A 27,790-nucleotide genomic window follows, 5' to 3' on the forward strand; every position below is an offset into this window, starting at 1 on the left:
CTCGGTTATTTGATAATCAGCTTTATTTGTAATGTATTAGAGTTGAATTTCTCAAAATGTTTTTTTTTTACTAAAAGCATGATTATTTTAAGATAAATAGGTGAAAAAAGACAATTTTTTAAATTAACAATCTGCAGTAAATAATCTAAGAGAATTTTAAGTGAATTTTTCCTTTTAATTTAAATATTACCGTCAAATAAATAAAATCCATAAATCAATTGCATGCTAAATTAAAAAGCTAACATTTTAGTAACTAAAGAAAAATACTAAAACGAAGAAAAAAAATTGCACTAAAAATTAAAAATACTAAAAAGTTTTCGCTTAAAACTTCGAGACGTAATAAAATATAAGTTATTTAAAAATCATTCGACAAACTTCATAAAGATTCAAATTTGTGATTCAAATTTTAAATAAATAAAATATTGACATCACTTTCATTTGCTAAATAAAAGACGGAGACAAACAATATATTATAAATAAAAGTCCTTTAACAGTAGAAAAACACAAGACGCATTACCTGAAGCAGTTGTGACGTCACTGGATTGCTATCCATCTCGCTCGCACTCATCACATTTATATATCGTCGTCTCACTCATCATACGGTGGCTCAGTACCGAAGTATCGATCACCGAAGTTGCCGATACCCGGCAATACGTAGAACTTTTCATTTATCTCCGGATCCAATGCAGATGTTACTATTTTTACCTAGATTTAAATAATACAAATGATTTAAACCTTTATTTAAACTGGTAACATAGTCTGAAATCTAAAAATACATCGGTATATCGGGATTCGAACCCAGGACATGCAGATTACAAGTGAACTTACGCTTTTGAACTTTGCTACATCTATATATATAAAAGAAAGTTGTGTTAGTTACACTATTTATAACTCAAGAACGGCTGAATCGATTTGACTGAAAATTGGTGGGCAGGTAGCTTAGAACCAGGAAAAGGACATAGGATAATTTTTACCCCGTTTTCTATTTTTTTATTCCGCTCGGACGGAGTCGCGGGTAAAAGCTAGTATTATATATTTTCTTGTACAGTTTCTAAAATTATCTTAGGAATACTCAATTGTCAATTTAGTCACATTATAACCTCAAATTTAAAATCCACAAAAATAGCAAAAATTAATATAGAAATGTTAGATTCTAGTTAATTTCTGACCTGGGGGAAGGCGTAGGCAATAGAGTGGACACCAATCTCAGCCATGAGCAGAGAGACGAGGCTGATGTTATGTTCAGGGACATCGTGGTCAAGTAAGACACGGATGGCCATGATGGCCGCAGCTCCAGTGGCCACAGTCGCGTCCATCAAGATCACGCGGTAATCTTTTATGTCTTTCGGTAATCTCAAATAGTATAACTATAACAAAAATCAAACTTTAAGCTCCTTTTCCTAATAAAAGACCTATATATTTTCTTATGTATTACTTTTATATCTATACATGTAATTTCTCATATAATCCATCAATACATTCTTCTAATTTGAAGTAATAGAAAGGAGGAAACAGCAAAAGTATAGTTGTATGTATTGGACCTAAAATGCAACCCTGAGGAAGTCTCAACTTAAAACCTTAAAAAACTTATCTTAACATAATAAATATTTAAATCTTTAAAAACAAACATTACTTACAACTTAAGTATAATAATTTAAATCAGAAATATTCAAGTTAAACAAGTTTGTATTGCATTTAGTGATGATCAACCATATCAAACGCTTAAGAAAAATCTATGAAGGAAATCCAATGGAGATATAAATTATTGGTCGTTATAACCGATATATCAACTGACCTCAGGTTCGTCAGTCTGCTGGTTGGTCTGTATGAGTATTTTGCCGATGCGGATGTCCTTGCAGACATCGCACACAGCCTGCTCCATTGTCTCACCTGCGCGGAGGATTGACACACCGCAGATCTTCTCCACGTCACATTTGCGACCTTAATTACAAAGGCTTACAGTTTATTTTCGTTTGTATACTTACCAAAATCACTAAAAAGACTGACTTCAAGTTCACATATTATCAGATCAGATAATAACACCAAGTTACTTTGTACTTGTCCTTATTTTGTACCCATTTTTAAGGAAATTAAACAAAGAACGTAAAATTAGAAATTTAACAAAGCTTTTATTAATGAGATAAATGTTTAACTATGAATTATGGTCGAATTTCGAAAAATAGGCGACCATTAGGTTTTTTACTTTAAGGTGATAAACGAGCAAGTGATCAGCAGAATTAAACAAAATAGCGTAAAAAATTACAGACAGATATTTGCCTATATTAAGATCCTGCATCAAATCCACTCCCCTTCCCATTGTATCTTTATAAAAAAGAGGTGGGAAGGGAGAGAGGACTAAAATTAGACCTCCGGCAACACACACATCAGAATGTAGGCGGAATTACTTCTACTTGACGTCTGTCGTTTGTGCAACAGTATTCCTAGAATCTACCGTCTGCTATTGTTAAAATAGTAATTGTACTAAATCTTACTAATATTATAAATGCGAATGTTTAGATGGATGGATGTTTGAAGATATCTCCATAACGCCTCAACAAATCTGAATGAAATTTGGCCTGGATATGAAACATAGTCTGAAAGAATACTTAATTAAGACTTTTTAATTCATTGCAAACGGAGTCGCAGGCGACAGCTAGTAACATACCTTTGTATGTGAATCCTTGCGGCGTGTCTACATCCAGCTCGGAGTACGGCAGCAGGGAGAGCGCGAACTCTATAACGAGACGCATCAGCCTCTTCGAGTAGAAGATGAACTCATCTCGTGACGTATCCTTGTTGCGGATGAATGTATGGAGACCTTGGACCTGATAAAAAAAACAATACATATCTCGGTCTATTATTAATCAACATCTATTGGACGAATGGACTTCCTCCGGTGGAAACCACGACCACACAGAAGACAGGTGTCAAGTGGAAGTAATTCCACCATGAGTGTGATGCCGGAGGCTTAATTTGAGAAAGAGGAGTCCTCTTTACTTTCCCACCCCTTTTCTTATAAGAAAAGGACGAGTAGGTTCATCATCATCAGTCATACGTTCCCACTGAGGGTCTCGTACCCCAAGTTAGGGGTGACTGAGCCAAAGTGAAACACCCTGGCCTCGTATGGGGTAGGGTAAGTGTATTTAACGGAGAAGGGGACTCAAAGAAGGGGATGATAAGAGATAGGTAATGCATCTGAATTTATGTGTTTGGGCAGCGATGTTATCTTACTTGCGGCGTGTCCTTCAGTACATAGAGAGAGTCAGGCAGCGGCTGGCCGATGTGTGCTACAGCCAACTTCTCCCGCACCTTGAACCCGCGCTGTACACACACACACATACATACACATTTCACTCATTTATATTTTATTGTATTGTACACTAAATAAAATATATATTGCGTGTGTATTTGTGTACGTACATACGTGTAATACAGTACAATGGTAATAAGAAATTGTAACAAACATATCTAAAGAGTTTCAGTTGTCTGTGTGTACAAGTACGTGTCCGTGTGTACGAGCACTCACCAGCTGCAGCTGCTTGTGCACGTGCTGCACTATGAGCTGTATGGCGACCTTGTTCTCGCCGCCGCGGGGCACGATGATGTCGGCGTGCGCCATGCATGGCGCTATGTAGTTCTGGTAGGCGGGCTTCACGTACGTCATGTACTGCTTCAGTACACCCTCCAGCTCGCGCCCGCGCTGCACTATGTCACTGAAGAACACAAACACTTGCTGTACGTCATCAATTGGTTCCAATTAAAGATCTCTTTAAGCATTTACTTGAAAGGGATTGTGAAAATAATGGTAGACGCCAGCGAAATCTGTTGGCGATGGTTAGAGGAAGTAGATTTGACGGAAGAGGGAACGCATAGGAAGGGAAAATATCTTTCTACGTATCCCCTCCACCGTCATCACAACCGTAGTTAAGGCCGCTTGCTTGTTTGCCACCTTATGATATAAAAATTACATATCCGAGAACAGATTGGAAAGGAATGATTGAGGGATGTCAGTAAGAGAACTGAAGATGAGATTGTGTGAGATGTGTTACCGTCTAAGACGCCTGGCTAGACGTATGTCAGCGTCGGTGTCAACGAACACCTTCATGTCCAACATGCGCACCACATCCGCGTTGTAAAACGCCAGGATGCCCTCGAAGATTATCACGTTCGCGCCGTACATCGTTTTCTATACAACACAAACATTGTACCCTTTTACTGACCTACTTTAGTGTACATTCTTAAACTTACACTAAGGATCTCCCTTATTGTAGATTTATTAGCAACCAATTAAGAGAATTTTAAATACAGTAAGATCTTACTTTTCGCAGGGGTTAAGTACCGAAAATATGCCAGCAATGTGATAACAATTTGTACAAAACGTTTCAAGATTTTGGAATCGCGAAGACACTTTAAGAAGTTTAAAGTACAAATAATCAAGTTAAAAGGTATTTATCTCACAGTGCGACTCTCCCGGGAGTGAGTGACGTAGTTATATATGGGCACTTCTACTTTCTTGCCCTCCCGCAGCCTCTGCAACACTTTCACCAGCAGCTCCATGTCGAAAGCGTCCGGATGGTCGAAGTTGTACTCATTGCGCTGCGCAGCCACGTGCTGCTTCTCGTTCAACACCTACACACCACTGACTCTGTTTCATTCATTACATTGAATGATTACGACCGAATGATTGTCGATTGTGGATCACAATTTTGGGGCAACATTGCATTTCAAAATGAATGGAAAGAATTTTTTTTAATTTGCAAAAATTACATTAAATATATTTTACAAATTTAAGTTCAGAGTTGAAGTATATGAAGGTTAATAGGTTGTTACTTACTTTGTAAAACGAGTCCATACTGACAATGGTGACCCAGGGTATATTAAGAGATTCAATAATTTTGGCGGCGACTGTAGTTTTTCCTGAGGCACTAGCGCCACAGATACCTGCAATAGAAAAACGTTATTTAATATTTATGATTCAAGTTAGGTTATGTTTTCGAAGGTCATGTTTTGTGAGGTTAAACTAGGTGAGGTTATATTTTGTGAGGTGATATGAGGTTACCTATGAGGAAGGGCTCGACCTCTTGGCCACCTGTGCAGTTGTACCATGGCGGGCGACCAGCAGTGTAGATGGTGCGCCTGTCAGCGTGCAGTATACTCTCCGCCGCCGTACGCTTCGTCGACTGCGACATCGACGCGGTGCGCACGCGGCGAGCACGCGGTGACTTAGCTATATTGGAGCCTGAGGGATGTCGAACATTATTCGAAGCACTAACACTGTAGTATATAAACTATTTTGTATCTGAACAAAATAAGATACGTACGTGTTTATTCAGTATTTTTTTTTGCGTTTTCATTTCTTGTTTATTAGATAAAGTTATAAATAAATTCTTTATTCACTACTGAAATATCGTAAACGACATGTCACAAAGTGTATGTAAAAAATTCTAAGAAACTACAAAGATATAATGTACGATTGCTGGCATTACAATGTGATTCGGAGAAAAGTTTGAGCATGTGATGACGTCAGAACAAACTTGGCGAGTTTTTAAGAAGCACTGCTAAGAAAATACATATAAATCCATGTTTCTTTGAATGACTATTTTCACAATTCCTTATGACTTGCTTTTGTAACTAAAATAACTAAAAATTGCCGAATGATTTCACATATTTTTTTACTAATATGTATACATTAAAGAGTGAATTAAGAGTAAGTTATAAATAAATATTATTTTTAGGTTATTTTGACAATAATTGTTGAAAAAGTAAAAGGACACTTGGATCACTTCGACTGTATTTTTCTAGCGTATGCTATATTAGAATAGTTGAAGGGCATTAGTGATAAAAAATAGCAAAACACTACACCACAACATACCTTGAAAATCTTCTTCACAAATAACTAAATAAAAAAAAAATCTCGGTTCGTATTTGTTGGTACACTAAATAGCAATATAAGTCTAAAACTCACTATAAAAGCATTAGCGAGCGTAAAAAAAAAAATAAAGTGTTCCGATTTCAAATAACCAAAACAACTCACTCTTAGTTCTACACTCACGAGGAAACTAAAGTCATGATGTTACAGTAACTATCCAAGTACTAACTTAGTAACTAAGTACTATAATGGCACAGCACTTAGTAACTAAGTGAAGGTTCACTATTCAATAGCTATTCTAAATCTTACTTATATTATAAACTAGCTTTTACCCGCGACTCCGTCCGCGCGGAATAAAAAATAGTAAACGGGGTAAAAAATATCCTATGTCCGTTTCCTGGTTCTAAGCTACCTGCCCACCAATTTTCAGTCAAATCGATTCAGCCGTTCTTGAGTTATAAATAGTGTAACTAACACGACTTTCTTTTATATATATAGATAGATGCAAAAGTTTAGATGGATGGATGGATGTTTGTTTGAAGTTATCTCTGGAACGGATCAACGAATCTTGATGTTATTTGATATAGAAGTAGAACAAAGTCTGGAAGAACACATAGGTTACTTATTATGTTTTTTTTTATTCCGTGCGGACGAAGTCGCGGCCGACAGCTAGTATTTCATAAGCGTTTACTTTAAGGTTTCTCTTTATAGAAGCCAATAAATGCAAAAATCAATTAAAGAAAATGTAATAAATTAACAGAAATGGGGTCAGGTTATTGTGTACTAAATTAAAGCATTCAGTGCTACTGATTCATCTGGTTATTATTATTTTATATTTATACGAACATATCTACTATTAGCAATTCATATTTAAGTTTATATTTAATGTTTTGAATTGGATTTTACCATTTATTAGTATTCAAATCCTTTAATTTGATACCCATTTTGAGGTAAATGGTTATATAAAAATATGTCATCCGCCATTTTGTGACGGCGACCATCTTGGATTTTTTATGGTGTACCATATTCTGTTCGTGAAGCCCTTCATTTGATGCTCATGTTGAGGAGGTTGTGAAGACATACTCGATGAGTAAGACAGGAGATAAAAAATATTAGTGGGATGGAACTTGTTTTTGTATTGTACTGTTTAACCCCTTAATTATGAAATGACGTATCTTTCACACAAAATTTTAAATATATTATAACAAAAATTAATGCCATATTATATGATTAATAACTACAAATCTCTCACTTAGTAATGTGGGAGTAAAACGAAAAACATTTTCAAACTAAATAACCTAAAAGTCATAAAATATTTGATGTTTTCTAGCTTATATATTTAAAAAATGTTCTTTTTACTCACTTATGACTATTCCGGCGGGAGAAATGACAACTGTTGCATATTTAAATTAAGAATAAGCAAAACGGTCAAATAAACAAAAAAGGCGCGGAAAGTTACACTGTTTTCGCACCATTTTATAATGGACGACTGAATTCGTGTCGGTAATTTAAATCGTATCGAATAAATTTAGAGGCCGTCGTCAATTCAAATACGAAGGCTGTTGTAAGAAAGCAATGATAGAAATGAATAGAAAATATAATAAGTTAAATATAACAATAATACTGTAATATACAAATTCATCAAGTGATGATGTTTTTTTTTATATCATAAGGCGGCAAAGGAGCGATCAGCCTTCTGAATTCACCGAAATAGCAAAGCGACTTAGGAATTTTAGATGCGATGTCTACCTCTAATCAAAGTAGGAGGGATATACATTAACAGAATATTTCCCCTTCCTATGCATTCCCTTTTTTGGCAATTCCCCTACTCATGCTTTCCTTATAAGAAAATGGCGGGAAGGGAAAAAGGACTAAAATTAGGCCTCCGGTTCTATGATTCATTCATATGATGAATTCATCGAAATGTTATTGCTGGCTAGACGCCATTGTTATTGTGGTTTAATTCTAGAAAATATTAATAAGGATGCGTAAAAAGTGTAACTTTTATGCTAATTATCCACATGTCAGTATCGGACGCATCGGACGCATTTTCGAAACGTACCGGTGACGTCATACGGATTGCCGAGCGGTTGACGCTCCGCGAACTCCGTGTATCCTCCGCGATGCGTTCGAATTCTTCGCTTTCCTTCATTCTCACGAGCACACGTATATAATCAAAAAATTCCGTATGAAAATGACATCGGCATTCCGATTAATGCGGAAACAGTGGACGTAGTATAATAAAATAATCCGTATGTGATGTGTCCGATACCGACCTGCTTTATAAATAACATTGACATATAGAGATATAAAAAGCAGGGTCTTTTGTAGAGATAACAAGGTTAATTGACAGAGAAAGGCAATAGGAAATGTATCCGTTTATTTTCCTGTCGCCTATTGAAGCTTGTAATAGTTGTTACAAAAAAAACCTAAAAATAGTACAGTACATTTTAAAAGTATGTAGAAGTCAAAATGTTTTTTAAAACAGACAGCTCATTTTAGATATTCACATTTATTATATTGAAATAATTTTATATATAAATTAATTTATTAATACCTGTAGAAGGTGGTCGGTAAGATCGGACATTTGGTACTGTGGTGGGCGAGGCCGGGGCACGAGAGTAGTCCTCTTCATCAAGAAACACTTGCTCACTCAGCTCTAACGCCAGCTCCGTATCACTGCAACAATATATTACTGTGAATCTATAGGTACATTGTAAAACTTGCCATTTTGATACAAATGTAATTGGACATTCATGGTAACTGAGAGACACAGTAAATTAAGATCATAAAATTTTTACAGATATGACACTTAACATATATAAATTCCTAATAAAATTTCTACGTAAATAACTTATTAAGAGTATGTACAACCAAAATAACATATTATTTTTTTTAATAACATACATTACCAAGTTTTACATATGGATGGAAAGTGAATCTGTTAATACGAAAGTTATATGGCCACCGGGCCACTCACCAGAGTTACATATTAGCACTGTAGTTCTGTCAAAACATTTGTGAAACCTACTTAGGCATAGACACAAATGTGACAAGGATTTTGTGAGACTCTTTAGATAATAACAATTGGTTTCTAAAATCAAAGTCTCTGTGTGAAATCCCTGTCATTATCTTTGACAAATCAGAGATAACATATGTTTAAAATGGGGACTTTGGTTTAAGAAAATCATGGTTAATGTGGAGAGCTACAGTGCCCATGTAATTTAGTTTGATTTATGTTCACCAGCTTGAATAAGTGAATTGTTCTATACTTGCTATAATCTTTAGTAAAGTCACTGTGATTTTTCACATATTATAATGAACTCAGTAGGCAAGTATGTGTCAAAGATGTTTATAGAAAAAAATGAAAGTATGTAAACATAAAAGAGAAATTGTTATAATTATTCAATTAAGGAAATATTTATATATCCGTCGTTAAATGTGATGTGTCACAACATTTGGTGCCAAGGTTTGTTAACACTTTCCTTGTCTTATTGACCTTGCAGTGAAATAATCTGGTGATATGAAAAACGAAATCTTTATATTTATGACAAATAGAAACTTAAATAAAAAATTTTTATAACTACAGTCAAAATCTGTTATAACGACATCGAAGGGACTACTCATATTGAGTCGTAAAAACCGATAGTTGTAACAACCGGTGACAGGTATTAATAGGAAAGATATGTAATAACATTCAGCCAGGACCTTTGATTTTGGTCAATTTAACCGGTACGATGTTGCCATAAACGGTTTTGACTGTAATTCATTTGTTGTACAATAAATTATTTGGATTATATCTTTCTAGATTCAATCATTGCTTTTGTAAAAAATTAGCAAAGTTTTCATAACATTCTTTTGATTATTATCATCTCAGATCTATTACATCTTATCCCAGGTAAGGTGGTTATTATGTTAGGCTATCTAAAACAGTTGGAAGAATTTCAGGCAAAATATTTTTGTCCACTATTAAAGACTAAGTTAATTGATGTAAAAAGCTTGGTTGCATTTATGCATTTATAATCAGACTAGCTGTCACCTGCGACTCTGTCCGCGAGGAAATAAAAATAAATGTAATACGTAGCCTATGTTTTCTTCCAGACTATGTTCTACAAATTTCATCAAGATCCGTTGAGCCGTTCCTGAGATATCTTCAAACAAACATCCACCTATTTAGTATTTATAATATTAGTAAGATGATAATGTTTATTAAATCTAGATATTTAAAAGTGTTTGACTATTACCTCGATTACTCGTCAATACATGAAAAGACTATTATGATATTTGAAATACCACTAGATTATCTTATCTATGTGGATTAGGAAAGTCAATCTATCTGTTACTTTAAACTTGACCAGGCAAAGAGAAAACCTGATACCTCAATTGCTTTCTTCATTAAATCATCTTCTATAAATTTACAAAGATTTATACTAGCTGTTGTCCGCAACTCCATCCGCGGAATTAAAAAAATTAATTGAGGGTATACAATGAGCCATTCTGAAGATATCTTCTAGCAAACATCCATACATCCAAATTTTCGCATTTAAAATATTAGTAAGATTTTTTTGTAGTATGGTCAGGTATTTTATATTTCTGTTCAGATGAATAATATAATTTAAGTGTACTTAATCTGGTAGGCTAGTATTCTACCAATAAACATTTTATAGGCTAAATTTTACATATAATCCAAGTAGTATTTTAATAAAGTGAATTTAAAAGGCATTTATAAGTTAGTTAGCAATGGCTATTAGAATAATTGGTATGCATTTACATTGAAATGTGCAGAATAAATTATTAAAGTATTATGTAACATCAATTAAAAGTAGAAAGTATGTTTTATAATCTTTCTCTAGTGTTTCATCAGCTAGTTAAAAACCTTTGCTGAATTTAGGCCTCCTTCATTTCTGGCTACAGATTCTTAATTGTTGGTTGGGTTATCACTACCACTATTATTTGAAAAATGTACATTAAAACTAAATATTTGTATTCCTCAAGTCTACAATAACAATACTTCAGAACTCACACATATCCTACAATAACTCACACCCATAATCCAGAGGGGTAGGCAGAGATCAAGGTCTTCTACATTTTATATTATGAAATAACATCAGATTGATAGATTCAGACAAATCTTTTACAGTTTCTCTACAATATGTTTATTTTTTGTTGACAAAAGAATATTTTAAAAAATTGCTCACAACACAACACCTTTGTTTATTTTTATCACTGTATGCTGCCTATTCTATGAATTTATCATATCTGTTTGTCTGTTGTCTCATTATTTCTTATCTATACAAGGTCAAATATACTACATTGTTATGTACTTTTGCAAAATTTGTTTAGATATCTCACTTCTGTGATAATACGATAATATTGGAAGGTGGATATTTTTTATATTTGTTTATTATTTACCACAAACGCTGAGTTTTTGTGCAGTACATTTGTGCAAAGGACGTAACCAAAAATTTGGAAAACTCTTACGGATTCGGGACGATCAATGAAGCAGCCTCCATGGTTGTTAATTTTTTGACTTCTTAAATGCGATCTAGTTGTGTGTAAGATCACCGGGGATTAGAAGCACGTGTTTGATTCACAGCGCGAAGCAAGCCGTCAATGTACTAAACTAACGTCTAAAAATAAATCACAATGCATGGATGAGAAGGTTATATTTTCAGGTGGTGTTACGCTTTAGCGTTACGAAATTCAGTTTTTATAAAACACTGATTCACTCCGTATATGTACACCGGACGTACGGTATGAAGAACAAGCTCATACTGATTAGGAATGTCCTTTAATCGAAATTTTGTTGACACTAACCAGCTGTACAAACAAACATAACATTTAGATTAACACACACGAATTACCTATCGGAACTCGCGGAGCTGGGAGTTTCAAATTTATTCAGCTTCCCAGCCATCACAGATGAATGCGAAAAAATGAATCACGATTACACTATGAAACTTTACACTACGACAACGTGAAAACGTGAAATTTTGAAAGTTCACGGCTGAAAGCACACGCAGTATAAAATTTTGATTTTGACGTTTATACGTTCGGAAATTATATCACTTACACTTTTTTGGTTTTGTAAAATTTTGTTTTATTTATCAATAATTGTAAACCTTTTATATAACATAGAAGATTACTTTAAGGAATATGAGAGAGCATTTACTTATTTCAATCAGACGGCGCAAAGTGCAAACGTGCAAATGAAAATATGGAAAACGTCAGAATCAATTTCTGAACGTTCAACAACTTTACCTTTTTTATCTTTTATATTTTAAATGAATTTTATAAAAAAAAACAAAAAATTGTAACCTTGCCCAAACATTTCAATTTAACTATTGTCGTATGTATGGATTAAAGTTATTCTTAAAAGTGTACATTACAATTTAATGTAACAACATTTTCACTGTTAGTTTCTTTTCAGCATTGTACAGTCAGCTTCATAAATATAGTGGCAGTCAAGATATCCAAATATATAGGAACACCTAAAGTGATCAATTATATAAGTACAACCAAAGTCATCAAATTAATTGAAGCATCCACTCTGCTCAAAAACATCGAAGCGTTCACATCGTCATAAATATGAGTACATTCAAAGTGCCCATAATTATAGTAACAGACATAGCGTCAATAGTAACGAAGCATCGAAAGTATGCAAAAATATCGTAACATTTGACAAAATTGAACTCTATCTCTATTCACTTAAGATACACTTTGAAATATACTACATCTGTTAAATTAATTTGACATTTTATATCAAAACATTTTTTGCTATTTACTACAAGTTTACGTCCCGCATGACAGATACTAGATAGATAAGCAATATCAAATTTTAATTTGTCACCATATATGCCAGTTTGGCCTTATGGCTTAACTGCTCGCTGTAATACGCAGTTTTGGCGATTCGAATCCCAAACTTATTTTTATATTTTTTAAGGTTTTTTATTTTATTATCAAAGCGTTATATAAAATTGAACTTTATCGCAACAATTATTGGTTACTATTCGACATCTTTAAAAATTAAGGAACCACAATATTCCTTGTCCCTTTTTTTAACCGAGACATCATTAGCATGTTTTTTTATTGTTCACGTTTGTTATTGTAAGTTTCGTCATTTAATTCCGCGCGGACTGTCACAGGCGACATCGAATACGTGTAATTAATCTATGCTTGGAAAATTCTACTGCAACCGGACTGAAGATACCTAACAGTAAGAGAAAAATATTTTGATACAAATTGTCAATTAATTTAACAGAAGTTGTATACTTTCAAAGTGTATTTCAAGGATATGGATATAGGAGTAGAATTCAATTTCAATGTCCGCAATGACAAGTGAAAACACTCTCCGCCCACTCGCTTTATCTCGAGATGGCCGAACCTAATCGTTATTAATTTTATTTAAATATTTAATACCCCAAAAATAAAAATTTAAAATTGTTTGTGTTAAGTAAAAAACATATTCTAAGTAAATTACCAGAATTTTCCTTTTCATTAAAAAAATCAAGCTCTATATGTGATTGATAATATTGAAAAATAAAAACCTTGTAAGCCTGGGATTCGAACCATTAAACTAACGTACTGCGGCGAAAATAGTAAAACACTGAAACTAGCACATATTGTGACAGAGTAAAATTTGATATTACTAACTAGCTTTTACCCGCGACTTCGTCCGCGCGGAATAAAAAAAATGCTCACAAGATAAAATGTTCCTATGTCCGTCTCCTAGTTCTAAGCTACCTCCCCATCAATTTTCAGCTAAATCAGTTCGACCGAACTTGAGTTATAAACAGTGTAACTAACACGACTTCCTTTTATATATATAGATTAGGTATCTGTCATGTATCGTAAATTTATAAATTTTAAGCGTTATAATAATAAGAAGAAAAATGTTGGGTTGTCCGATAAGTTCGTGCCCATTTTTAAGGGAAATTTTAAAGGCCCTTAAGTTTTGGCATACGTCTTTTAAATTATATTTGTTCGATTTTATAGCAAAACGTCTTATGTATTTCGGCAAAAATTAAGTCAATCAGTTTTTATAAAACTGATAGAAAAGAACGAATCGTGTCTTACCATTTGTCAAAATATGGCTGAAGTTACCCTTTTTAGTATGTATGTGTTATGTAAACATGTCATATGTTTTCAATAATTGTAATATATTCGGGTCTATTCTAAAATACCTATTGAAAATCGGAACGAACTTATTGGACAACCTATTATGTTGATACAAAGCGTCAAATGAATTTAACAGATGTAGTATATTTCAAAGTGTATCTTAAGTGAATAGAGATAGAGTTCAATTTTGTCAAATGTTACGATATTTTTGCATACTTTCGATGCTTCGTTACTATTGACGCTATGTCTGTTACTATAATTATGGGCACTTTGAATGTACTCATATTTATGACGATGTGAACGCTTCGATGTTTTTGAGCAGAGTGGATGCTTCAATTAATTTGATGACTTTGGTTGTACTTATATAATTGATCACTTTAGGTGTTCCTATATATTTGGATATCTTGACTGCCACTATATTTATGAAGCTGACTGTACTTTTATATTTTTATACGGTTTGAGGCTGGTTTAATTACTTTAATGCAACTTCTTTACTTAGAGCGCCGGTGGCTCAGAGGTTAAGCCATGTACCAATGTTTTTCGACTTTACTTCGATAGGTCAATTTACTTATATATATTATTTACCCGACGTTCTTACGGTGAAGGAAAACACCGTGATACAACCAGCACATATCTGTGAAGAAATTCGAAGATCTGTGTGAAGTCAACCAATCCGCACTGGGTCAGCCTGGTTGACTACTAAGATAAAGAATAGACTTCTTGAAAGAATAGAATAGAATACTTGGTCCTAGGTTGACTATGGTAGTCATTTTAGGCTCAGATTAAGATTTTAGGGTAGGCTCTTAGCCCCTCTGTGGGGACCTATAGTGAGCTGGTGATGATGATGAACGTCTTTACTATATGCTCAGTTAAAAACCGTACCATCTGGATTTTGTTATCAGTTTAAAACTTAAAATCTTTCGTGTATAATTTTTTGACGTTACTTATTTTATTATTTTAAATCCAATATTACCACAAACGTTTATTTTTACTTGCAACACCGACGACGTGCTCGATTGTAATGACAGCGCGCGCAACATGAATGCTAAATAGGTTATTTTTCACGCCGAAAGTTTTATGTGAATTTCCAATGAATTGCAGATTGAATGTGGCTTTATTCGCTCTCAATTTTGATTACACATCGTGTCACGTCGGAGAATTTGATATAAAATTCAGATGGAAAGAATGTTTGGAGTTTTTTTAGTAATTACTTACGTTCCTAATATAAAATCTTATAAAATTTATCAAAGTATCTATATAATTAATAAAATCTGAGTGACTGTATGTTATAGCAAAAAAACTACACATTTGTTTTTGCGATACTTACTGTGAAAAACAAATTTAAATTAAAAAAAAGAATTAAATATCTGTCTGTCCGCAACGTCGCGTTTATTCCAGATCTCCTAACGGCTGACTGGAAGGTAGCAGATGCATCCATATTTTATTTATATTATTATATTATATATATTATTTATATATTATATATATATATATATTATATATTATATATATTATTATATTATATTATATATTATATTATATTATATATTATATTATATATTATATATATTATTTATATATTTTATTCATATTTTATTTATATGATATTTTTTTTAATTTTCGTGCTGACGAAGTCTCGGACCGCCGCTATTATTTAATAAATTCTAGTTGTCCAGTGGACGAGATTGTAAGGTATAAATATTTTAATAAGGCGAATCGATGCTCGCCCGAGGAACTTTGTCCTTAACATGCAAATGGTCAAAGTTTCGGCTAATTGTTCTCCGGCTTTTGAACTTTGAATATGTTAGTACATTACAACCAGCAAAGTATGGAAAAGTTTTATTTAATAATAGCTAAAGATAACTTGCTAGTTTACTGAATCTTTGTGACAATTGTTTTCGTATCATCACCGTCAATTATGTCAAAATTAGAAATGGGTTTTTGGTGTCTTTTACGTTTGAAAGGAGATCCACAAAAATATAACTTTTGTCGTTCACGAAACGATGCCACAGTTGTGTCTATGCAAAGTTTTCTTTATGTGCATTTTGAGCAGTTTTTTAAGTCAAAGGTTTTTTTATCATATGGTTTTTCTTAGCTAAAATAAAAAAGAGCAAAAGCAAAAAATAAATTAAAAAAGCTTAAATGAAATAAAATTGTTATTAAAAAATTCTAACATGTTAAGAAATATGTCAATATTAGCCATCTTATTTTTGCAGCGCCATTTTGGATTAATGTTCTCAATTTGGAATGGAGCATGGAATCAAGAAGCGCGTGATTGGCTCACGTGCTCGGAATACGCAAAGTAAAAAGAGCGATCCCGGAAAATACAATTTACATAAGAATTCTAACTTACAACCCACTGACTTGGATAATAGTGAATTCTGTGGTTTGCAGAAAATATTTATCTACCTTTAAAATACAAAAGGATGATGGAAAACTCGAATTGTTTATACTGTATTGACTTCTTGAAATGCATTTTTTAAACCATTTTCTCTGAAATTCAGAATATAAAATATAGATTTTAAAAACTAAATTATCCAAACTTTCCTTTCTTTACACAGATTGTGAACCTTTATGTCATCATCTCCTTGACCTTGTCCCACTTACGTAGGGTCGTGCACCAGGTTTCCGTCCTCCAAATCAATCTGTCTGCCTTCATTGTCACCCCCTTCTTGATCATGTAATCTTTCACGCAATCCATCCATCTCTTTCTAGGTCTACCTCTACTGGTGTACTCCTCCACACTCATACTTAACCTTTGTGATCATTTATGTAAGTGCAGTTTTTCTAAAGAAGTGTTAAATGGAGTCATAGACGTGCCATCATATAATTTTGACTTTGCCATTAGCGTTTACTCCCCATGGTTCCTACGTTACAATTTTTTCATACTGCATAATGAATGTCCCTGGTATAAAGGGATAAATTGATCTGATGTCCAATATTGAAATTAAGGTACGCGAAATGTACATGTAGCTTGTGATTTTCGTATAAATATTAATTATATTACAAACTAGCTTTTACCCGCGACTCCGTCCGCGCGGAATAAAAAATAGAAAACGGGGTAAAAATTATCCTATGTTCATTTCCTTGTTCTAAGCTACCTCCCCATCAATTTTCAGCTAAATCAGTTCGACCGATCTTGAGTTATAAATAGTGTAACTAACACGACTTTCTTTTATATATATAGATATATAGATTATTGTTTATTATATTTTAAAGTGAAATTTGTTCAATGTATAGCGGCTTGATAAGAGAAATGCAGCGAGACGTCGTGGAAGGAAATTAAATTATTTTCTATTTCGTGTCACGTCGCGCGTCTGTGTCGCTTCCTTACTAACACTTTGTAGATTGCCTCAAAATCAGCTCAGCATTCTGATTGTAGAAAAACATATAATATATACTCATATTATTTATTGATAAATTATTAATAAAAGAAATACCTTGCATTACTTATTTACTATTGTGCTATATCATTAAAAAATGTATGTTAATTTTCTAACCTTAATTTTTTTTTAAATTTCCAGTCCAAGATCTATAGATTGTATCATACACCGTTATCTTATACGTCAAATATTGTTTTCAATATTTAAAATCCTCTATATCTCTTCTTGAAAATATATTACATACTCCATATGGATATCTTTTCTATAAAAAATAACTTGAGAGGTGTCAAGGGACACCCTGATGGAACGAAGTTCCTTTCGATTAATTAGTGAAGGAACCAATGTTTATTCTATGAATAAAAAACTTAAGTCTTCACAAGAAGTACATTTTATTTCTATGAATTTTCGTTATATACTGTCACATCGTTGCCATGGTGAAGTAGCGCTCATTCGTCGTTAACATACTTACTATAGCAAAAAGTGTCGTGACAACTTTTCGTAAGAATTTTTTCCGTCTAGCCCCCTTTCACAACGCGCGATAAGGAACCTCGTTCCAAAAGTTATGAATGATTTTGGGAAAATAAAAATAACCTCTAAAATTGAAGATGAATTAAAAATGGATTTTTATCGCTATTACCCATTACTATTATTTTACATAATTAATGTAAAACATTCAGTTTAAAATTTGCTTGTGGCGATTGAATATTTAACATGAGACAAAAAGTTAAAAAGCTACGAGTTGCGTTGCTTTGACTTGAGGGTAAGTTGGCTCATAACATGCAAATTGTTAAAGTTTGAGATCGCCCGGGGCTTGCCGGCCGCTTGGACATGCTTAATTAAAGACATTCCGTATGTCTACACTTATATTTAATACTAAAGGTTTTTAATTTAAATTTTATTAACAGTTTAGTTGACAAAGTTTTAATGAAATATTTAATTGACTAAGTTTAGTTTAAAAAAATGTCATAGAACATTGTCTAGACAAACTGATTTTAATTTTTTCTTTGTCGTAGAATAAAATTTTTGCCCATTATTAAAACAGACTGAACAACATTTAAAGAAAGTTATTAAAAAAACGATGTTATTTGCTCCATTGAATATTTTAAAGTTATCTGCTACACGTTCAAATGCCTACGTTGTTTCTGAACGAATAGTTTTTTTCAATCGGAGCATTCACATTAACTCTGGTAATATTTCAAAGCGATTTCTAAAGACAGGCCGCAGACAGACGGATTTCCGCACGGAGAAAGCGACTTCAGCCATGTGTGGCCACGAAAACAAAGGTTTGGGAGACTTAAAATATAAAATAACTGGTAAAGCTTAGTAAATTTCGTTATCACCACATTAAAGTTGGTAACATGTGCTTCATTGTTCATCAAACTTTGAGTTTAGAAAGTTAAATCCCATTTTAGAGCATTTTTAAATCACTTATAAAGATATTTAACCTTATGTTTGCTTTAAACAAAACAGTAATAAAGTTACAAATACTAAACAAAAATTAAGTTTATCGCGACGCTTGTTTAATGGCCTCAAACAAATCGAGAGATTTATTGTGATAGAAAGGGATACATCACTGAAATTCATCTTCGCTTTGGATCCGGGCTATAAGGAGGTCTATTTTAAATTTTATTTCAATTCCAATATATCTTTGCAGAATCTATATGTCGCCGGGTAAAGTATTAGATTTATACGAGTATGTTGTGATATTAAATATGTAAAAGGTTATTAAACGTCAGTGACTTATTCTGAAATATTGTTAAAATTCATCTATATATATAAAAGAAAATCGTGTTAGTTACACTATTTATAACTCAAGAACGGCTGAATCGATTTGACTGAAAATTGGTGGGCAGGTAGCTTAGAACCAGGAAAAAGACAAAGGATAATTTTTACCCCGTTTTCTATTTTTTATTCCGCGCGGACCGAGTCGCGGGTAAAAGCTAGTATTTCATATTTTGGAATAATTTCAAATTTATGTTTGGTAATCACTATGCAATTGTTTTTGGTAATAAACATGTACGAAGATGTCAAAAAAGCTGTTTGACTCCATTTTTTTTTTGCAATTAGTAGTGCAAGGTGCCTTTCTGTGACTCTGTCTTAATATTTTCGTTTAAAAACCTTTTTGTCACTTAATCTATTTGCATCTATGGATTATTTATTTTATTTTATATAAAGCAGTTAATCTTATAATTAAATTAGAAACATCCTGAACTAGATCCCTCTCGTAAGAAGCGATTTAATTATTAGGGATTAACTGGGGAATGTAATTATTATTTTGGGACAAACAGAGGGCTCATGTGCGCTAGGGGTTGCGAGACGCACACTCAGCTATTGCCAAATTAATCAGTGCAACTATTTGTTCTCGATCGAAAAATAAAAAAAATGTACATTTGTTTTATAAAATTAGATACAACTTTACTATATTCTTTTGTGTTTGGTAAATTATTTAATTCTGTGATTATTTTATGAAAATACATAATTTTTTTTTATACCTAAATTAAAATTATAATTATTTTAATACAGTATTGTTAATGTAAGTTAATATTATACAATTAAAGCACCATTATATCACGATGTAGTGTAATTGTTTCTTTTATTGCAATAAGAAAACGAAGATTTTTCGTTCGAGTTTAAATCTTGAAAACTCGTAGTAGAGTCTCCCTTAGCTTATGGTGAAGGCATGTATCTGTGACCGGACGTGCGCCAAATTGCAATTCGGCTGCGCGTTTAAAATGCTGCATCACTTTTGTTTCTTACAATGCTCTCTAATATTCAAGCTGCAATTTTTAAGCTAAGCTCGAATGGAAATATCATTAAAAAGGTTATTATTTTTATTCGGCGATGCAACCTTGCCTTTAGCTGAACCGGCGAACAGTGGTAGACATCAGCAACAACATCTGTAACAAGAATTGGCCGGCTCGCTCCGTGAAATACCACGACTACACCAGAAGACAAGCGTGAAGTGGAACCAATTCCGCGTTTCGTCAAATGAGTGTGTCGTAGGCCTATATTGGGTCCTCGTTTCCTTCCCACCCTGTCCTTTAACCAAAGGATGGTAAGATGATGGGGGTTTGATAGAGGAGAAGTAGCATAGGAAGGGAATATATTCTCTTTTTGTGAGTCTCCTCCTACATTGATTGTAGGTAGGTAACGTATCTGGTAAAAGAATCCGACTGAATTTTAATTTGTACTGGTATTATAAAAAAAGTATTTATGTAGTTTTCGCTAAGTTTATTATGATCTTAATATGATAAGAAATAACTTACATATACTAAGCAATAACCAGATTAGAGAAAACAAACGTAATAAGTAGTTTAGTGTAAGAAGAAGGAAAAATATAACAAAAGTCGAGAGACACAGATGTTTTATAGTGTGTCTTTGAGTATATTTTCAGACTGTTATTGTTACCAGAACATACTAAAGATTTGTTTGTTAGTTAATGAAATTCGCACATGTTGTTTATTATCAACACGCGACATTTAGATGAAACTACTCGTACAATAATATACCAACTGAATTATTCTCTCGGATAAACTACAAGCATTTCTTAAGTATTATTAAAACTCCCAACTTGTTTGTTTGTTACGAAAGTTGATTCTGCGATTACTTTTCTTTTGTACTAGTTGTAGCCCGAGACTCCATCCGCGCGGATTAAAAAGACTTAATTAGTAGACTATGTGTTCTTCCAGACTATGCTCTACATCTGTGCCAAATTTCACCGAAATCCGTTGAGCTGCTTTGGAGATACCTTCAAACATCCATCCATCCATCCATCTAAACATTCGCATTTATAGTATTAGTAAGAAGTGATATTCATTTGCGTTCTACTAATTCTGTAATAATTTAAAACTTAAACGTGCGATAAATAATCCAAAAACTCAATAATTAGCCACTAGATTATCGAACTTTTTCTAATAAATAACCTTTTTAGACGGTGGTGCGAAAGTAAATGGATGACCTGCGTAGCCCAGCCGTGGGGTGCCAGCTGCGGCGTCAGCTTCATAGCCCAATTAATTATCTCATATACTATTAAAACTCGATAATGTCACATTATTTTGCGATTGAAAGAAAATAAAGTGTGTTATTGTGATTGTTGAGAGTTGTACATGATTTTGTCAACTTCATGTTATGTTCGATGTTTATAAGACGCGCTATAAGGCTAGGTTCAAATTTTACTAGGTATTAGATCACAGTTCCTAAAAAAAAAAAATTGATATAAAGTACTATAACTAAGTAAATGATCGATTACAATGTTGAATTCCTTCTTCGATTCCTTTTAATTTCGTTCTGTCTTTCAAGTGAGTTGAGAGTGAGTTCTTAACATACCAATAGTAGTGGTCTATGGGTGGTGTCGCGTAGCCACGTCCTGCCGAGCCAGCATACGTGCAGCACATCGAGAGTTGCTCCCTGGCCGACGATTAATACCTTTTGCGTTACTTCGCAATGTTTTGATACATCCACTAACGTTGAAAAGGTTCTCAACTAATCCTTATCTTTGTGAATTACAATTACTAGCTGTCGCCCGCGCCTCCGTCTGAATTAAAAAAATAATTAGCATATGTGTTCGTTCAGACTATGTTCTACATCTGTGCCTAATTTTATTAAGATCCGCGGAGCTGTTCCGGAGATACCTTCAAACAAACATCCATCCATCTTTATAAACTTTAGCATTTATTATATTTGTAAGATTTGCTCCAAATTTCTAGTAACAAATGATCTACTCAAATTATCTGTCAAATTTCAGGTGAAAAGTCTTTACGTTGTGCTCCTTTAGTTTTTGATTTATCAACATTTTTCTTCGCTTATTTCCCAATTTAACCATTTAGTTGTAGTAAAAATACAGAACACACCCAAATGTGTCGTTTTAATTTATTCATTTGTTTCATAAATTAGTTAATGAATTGTTGATCGCTTGTTTGCGTGTCATATGTCATAAATCTAATCACCCTATTCTGTAAAACAGTCGTAAATTATGGCATTAGTTTTTTTTAATTCTGTTCAAGATCGGTAAGTCGAAGATTTGTTACAGCAGACTTTGACTTGTAACTATAGAGAAGTAGCTGTTGCCCGCGACTCCGTACTCGCGGAATTAAAAAAAAAAAAACTTACTAAGAAGCCTGTGTGTTCTCTCGGACTATGCTCTACATTTATGCCAAATTTCATCAAGATCCGTTGAGCCGTTCCGGAGATACCTTCAAACAAACGTCCATCCATCCAAACATTCGCATTTATAATATTAGTAAGATTTGTTGTACGATAGCGGGACTAAATCTTGATGTAGATTATAAAATCTCTTCACTTACTTACCTTTTATTATTTCGTAAGCAAAATGGTACCACACTTACGCAGTCCTTGGCGCAAGTCCTTTCCTTAAGACGTTGCTTAGCTCAACTAACTATCCCTTACTAAAAATTAACTAACAAAGCCTAGGAATTTATCGGAAATATCTCGAAAATCTCCCCAGCGTTCCTTCACAAACGTCCTCTTTAGCCCGCTCAATGTAGAGGGCGCTTAAGGGCCGTACATATAACCAGTCTAGCTTGACCTCCTTACTGTCATACCAAACTATGAGGAATACTTAGAAAGTATGGAAGGGTGTATGACACCAGGGGTCGTATGAAGCCGGTCATCTAAATGACAAAAGACGCGGGAAAACAATAGGAGGTACGTACGCCGTAAAGTTGGAGTTTCTCTTTAGAAAATTTATTGTTCCGTTGCATCGTTCACGGGGCACGCGACTATTATAATGATATGTTATCATGCTGAATAATAAATACTTTTCATGTCACATGAATGTAAACACGAGAAATGAGTTTAATTATTTATTTAACATAGAGTAGAGGAAAGTCGGACGACTCCATAGTTTTATGTTTCTAAAATTGTACCTCCTGTTTATATTCAATCAAAACTTCAATTAAATTAAGGATTGAGGAAGTTAATGGTTATCTAATTTGTCTACGTAATATCTTAATGATACGACAATAAATATAACATAGTCTATATATAGGCTGTTGCTGGCAACACATTAGCGCTGATCAATCAGGCGACACGTGCCGCTGAGCGACGGCAGCGCCATTAATGTTGCCATACTATATTCAATTAAGGTCTCACCACACGCTATTATGCAACTGCAGTGTCTGGGCATCTTTAAAAATAAATTAGTGTGACATAAGTTAACAATATGTTCCGTTGACTTGTGTGATTAACACGTTAGCTGCGAGGCCATTTTGGCGGAACTTTCAGCCAGTGCGTTTGAGGTCTGTTCGTGGCAAAGTTGAACTTTTTTCCAGTGCTATTGAGGCCTCTCCTGCCTCACAAAATTATGTTTTCGAAAAACATTTTTAAAAATTCCAAATTAGACGATATTTGCTTGAAACTTCACTCTTATGAACTTAAATATGTGCATAATATGAATCTAGCTTCGCCTGGAGTTAGGACGTTTCGTTAATGAATAAAGTAAAATTAAAAATTTGTCATCGGTTCTGCCTCAAATCGCACTGAAAGGAAGGTCAATTAATGCCTCGACTAGTGATGGGATTAAAAGAGAGTTGTAGTTACGATAAATGTTTATTGAGTATTAATCACTGAAAATGTTTTTCATTAAAACATGGTAAACAAAAAGATTTGTCACACTGGACACAAAAAGTCACAATGTTTTTAGTTTTCTTAGCAGCTTGCGTGCCATTCAATGTCAATCTTAATTTTTCGTAGCAACCTACGCAGCGCTTTCTTTGACCACCTCTTTGGAACAAATTATCAGCACATCTGCCGATAGGAAATCTTGAAATAAAATATATATTTTAGATCTCTTGTGTGTGTGTGTGCGTGCGTGTGTGTGTGTGTGTGTGTGTGTGTGTTTGTGCGTGCGCGTGTGTCTGCGTGTGTGTTTGTGTGTGTGTGTGCGTGGCTTTGTCTGTGCGTGTACTTATCCGTTCATCGATTTTAGGCATATATGGTACAAATTATGCCCTAGCGCGTAGTTATTTTACTATACCTGAAAGGAAAGGAAATTTCCTTTTTTTTAATTTGAGTTTTGTTGTTTATTTTGGATTTCGTAAGTGTTTTTGCGTTTACTTCTTTTTTTTTACTCACAAGTGTGTTGAAAAACATCGTATGAGGGAGCATGATGATTGTTGGTCGCTCGGTTTTCTTGTAGAGGTCGCCTTTGAACAATGCCACCTCGCACGCAATAATCAACTTTGCTACCTAGTAGCATAACATACTAATATATGTCTTGTTTGCGTTTACGTTACCGCGTAGTACATATGTGAGAGTGTGGGTCTGTGTGTATGTATGTATGTACCTAGTGTTACTAATTTCAGTATAGCAGCCGTGGCCACCGAAGAAACAACTCGAACTTTCCAAAAGAAGATAAGACTTCCTACTATTAAGGAATCTGGAATTGTAAACCAGAAATATAAATATAACATTAAAATATATGAGTAATAGGTACATCAAGTCCCATGCTGCAGCATTAGCAAAACAATCCACACTTAAAAAAGGGCAAAATTGCAAAGGGGATTTTGTTATTGAAATATTGGATTTTAGTCATGGTGTGACGAGAGCAAGCTTTTGCTCTCGTCTCAGCGAATAATCAGCAAAAACATTCAACGTTCTCTGTACAAAAACGATGATCAGCACACAATGGTAAAAATTGCCACTATGGACTAAACTTCGAATGGAACTGTGACTTGCTTAAAATAACAGTGAAGAATAATCCACAACTGAGCACACATTTTAAGGCAACACCCATGTGCAAAACAAAATAATGATGATAATTGAGTATTGTTAGTGGTGAATGTGCGTGCGTGCGAATATTATATTAAGTATAAGACGTATTAATCGTGCTATTTAAGTAGAATTAGTTAATAGTAGCTTGGCTATTAGTGTTGTGTTTCTGGCTCGTAAATACATTCTGTGTCCGATTTATGCACTTTTGGTTCATCATAGATACAGGCCACCCCCTTAAAATTCAAAGTTGCAGTAATTTAGGTTTTGTATGGTATAAGTAAAATTTTTACCGAGGTCAACATAGTTTCTCATAACTCCAATAAACATTTTCAAATAAGTCAGATGAGTACTTCATCTGACTTATTTGGTATTATTGGTTTAAAACGTTAAGGATTTTAAAATAAAGTTCTACGCTCAATCTTTAATAAATCCTGCCAAAACGTCCTCGAAACTCGAAACGTTATCGAAACTTTCCACAACACTAAGCTAGGATGCGCGGCGCCCGCGCCGCCCGCGCTTCGTGCAGTGCGGCCATGAGGCCTACAAATTTTGAGATAGATTTGACCTCAATCCGCACTAGGCGTAATTAATTTATTTTCAGTGCGTTTGGGGCCTGTAGGACCTCATTTTTATCTAATTACGACATTGGGCTAGATATCGCAAGAGAAACATTTCTATATATTTGACTCTGTCGTACTCATAGAAATACTGATCTAGTAGCCTCCCGCACAGAGCGAAACAACCCGATTTTGACTGCCGCACCAGCGAGAAGTCACGCTTTGGGCCTGTTCTGCCTCAATCCGCAGTTAACGTGTTAAAAAGCAACGAATAATACTGAATATACTGCTAAACAGTAATTTGGTTACTTACTTGACGTTACGTTTCTAATACTAAATCTACACTTGTCTGTCTTAGTGATCACTTAATGATTCTGCGTGTGTATTTTGTAATGTTTCGAAATGTAATAATATTTTCACATATTAGACAAAAGAAATCATTAAGTTAGGTTAAACATTAATGCATAAAGAAATTTAGGACTTCAACTTTTATGTATAAAGCCTTATAAGAAAGTAGATTGGTTAACGAGCTATTATCTATTAAATTATGTAATTAATAATCTGTAGCATCATCTGTCATTGACGTCAGCTGTCACCTGTCACCTGCGCCAGTGTGGCGGATCGTCGTATTGCGTCATTAATTACTGTCACTTTTGTGTCTATCAGTCATAGAAAGTGTACATCTTGATCTATAATATTTAGTCACGGTTAGTGTACTTAATGTAATTGTTTCGGTGATGTTATATAAAAAATATAAAATTTAATTTTACATTTCTTATTAATTTAAGTAACAAAAACGTGCATTTGTAACGCTGTAAGGCGTGACAAAAGCATGTTGTCATCTCTCGCATTTTATTTGAGAAATAGAGATGTTTTTGTTAATCTAAAACTTATGGTGAAACTATATGACCAGTTCAAGTTGATATAAGCGAGATACTTAAACTACTAACAATGAAGTAGTTAACTAAATTGGGATCGCGGGATTCGTTGGGAATTCTGGTCAGTTTCCCGACCTCAAACATTTTCCGGTATATTATCAGGAAGACGAGGAATTTATGTCTGTGAAACCGTTAAAATAACCGCTATAAGGCATCGAGTCCCTTGTGTATGTTTGTGGGGTTTTTATAAATGTTATATTTTTATGTTTTTACCTTTAAGACTTTATTGTGTTTCTCGTTATACACTTGGGTGTGTAGCACATCGCCGCGCAAGACATCTGGAACTAAAGCGAACCTAATTTCGATATGAAAATGAGTTTGGTTCGTTCCAGCAAACAATTTAGCTGCTTTAATTGGCCCGCTCGCCCGGTGAAATACCACGACCAAACAGAAGACAGACGTGAAGTGGAAGTAATTCCGCGTACAGTCTGATGAGTGTGGTACCGGAGGCCTAATTTTAGTCCTCTTTCCCTTCCCACCCTTTTGTTTGTTTGCCATCTTGTAATATATAAAAAAACAAAAAAAGCTGCTAAGGTTATAATGCGAAAAGTTGTGAAAGATTTTTAGCAACTACGATAAAAGAACTAACAACAATTTTACATTTGTATTTGGTATATTTTTATTGATATTTAATAATAAATCAAAAAGTACTTTATGGAACCAAATTATATTCATACGTTAAGTCTAAAGAGTCCTCGAAAACCTTTTAGCGTGGATGCGATGTGAGCAAACTCCGCGTCTCATAATATTTATTCGATGGAAATCTTGTTTTGATTTCGGGCAACCGATGTTGAGACGCGATTAGTGAGGGAGTACAGAACTCACGGGATCAAATACTGATATTATTTTTATTAAATTTAAAACATACCACATCCCTGATAGTATTTTTTCCATAGTCTCTACTAAACCCTTACTCTGTACTACAACAAGTCTAGTTAACTTTTAGGCTTCCGATTTTAGAGTGTGGTGTTTTGTTATTTCTATTTGGTAGGTATATTCGGGCTTATCTATTTTTAAAGTTCATTGGAATCAATCTTAGTTTCCTGCAATCCTGCTAAAATATCCAATAAATATCTCATGCGAAATATAGAGCCGTGTTTTTTTAATCAAGTCGCACCCCCAAAGGTGACGAGCAGGGGAAGGGAGTGAAAAATGTGTACCTCGTTTGCGCGGCTTCGTTTGAACGCTCCGTTG

The 27,790-nt window shown here is 34.0% G+C and overlaps 1 protein-coding gene across 2 annotated transcripts; it reads right to left on the reverse strand.

Moving 5' to 3' along the window:
- Window positions 1–513: 513 nt before the first annotated feature.
- On the reverse strand, window positions 514–11,877 carry LOC106709141 (uridine-cytidine kinase-like 1). 2 transcript variants are annotated; one of them, XM_045680172.1, is made up of 13 exons: window positions 11,734–11,778; window positions 11,351–11,499; window positions 8,427–8,548; window positions 5,060–5,239; window positions 4,835–4,941; window positions 4,459–4,629; window positions 4,050–4,186; window positions 3,527–3,713; window positions 3,232–3,321; window positions 2,666–2,825; window positions 1,796–1,941; window positions 1,170–1,367; window positions 514–705 (listed from the first exon to the last, which is right to left on the reverse strand). In XM_045680172.1, the coding sequence occupies exons 2-13, from the start codon at window positions 11,380–11,382 to the stop codon at window positions 589–591; spliced, it is 1,647 nt and encodes a 548-aa protein (XP_045536128.1). In that variant the 5' UTR covers window positions 11,383–11,499; window positions 11,734–11,778; the 3' UTR covers window positions 514–588. The 2 variants fall into 2 exon arrangements, with proteins under 2 accessions (XP_045536128.1, XP_045536127.1); XM_045680171.1 differs by lacking the exon at window positions 11,351–11,499 and having other exon boundaries at window positions 11,734–11,877.
- Window positions 11,878–27,790: the final 15,913 nt, after the last annotated feature.

This window comes from Papilio machaon, chromosome 12, assembly GCF_912999745.1.
Source record: "Papilio machaon chromosome 12, ilPapMach1.1, whole genome shotgun sequence".
Classification (NCBI taxonomy): domain Eukaryota; kingdom Metazoa; phylum Arthropoda; class Insecta; order Lepidoptera; family Papilionidae; genus Papilio; species Papilio machaon.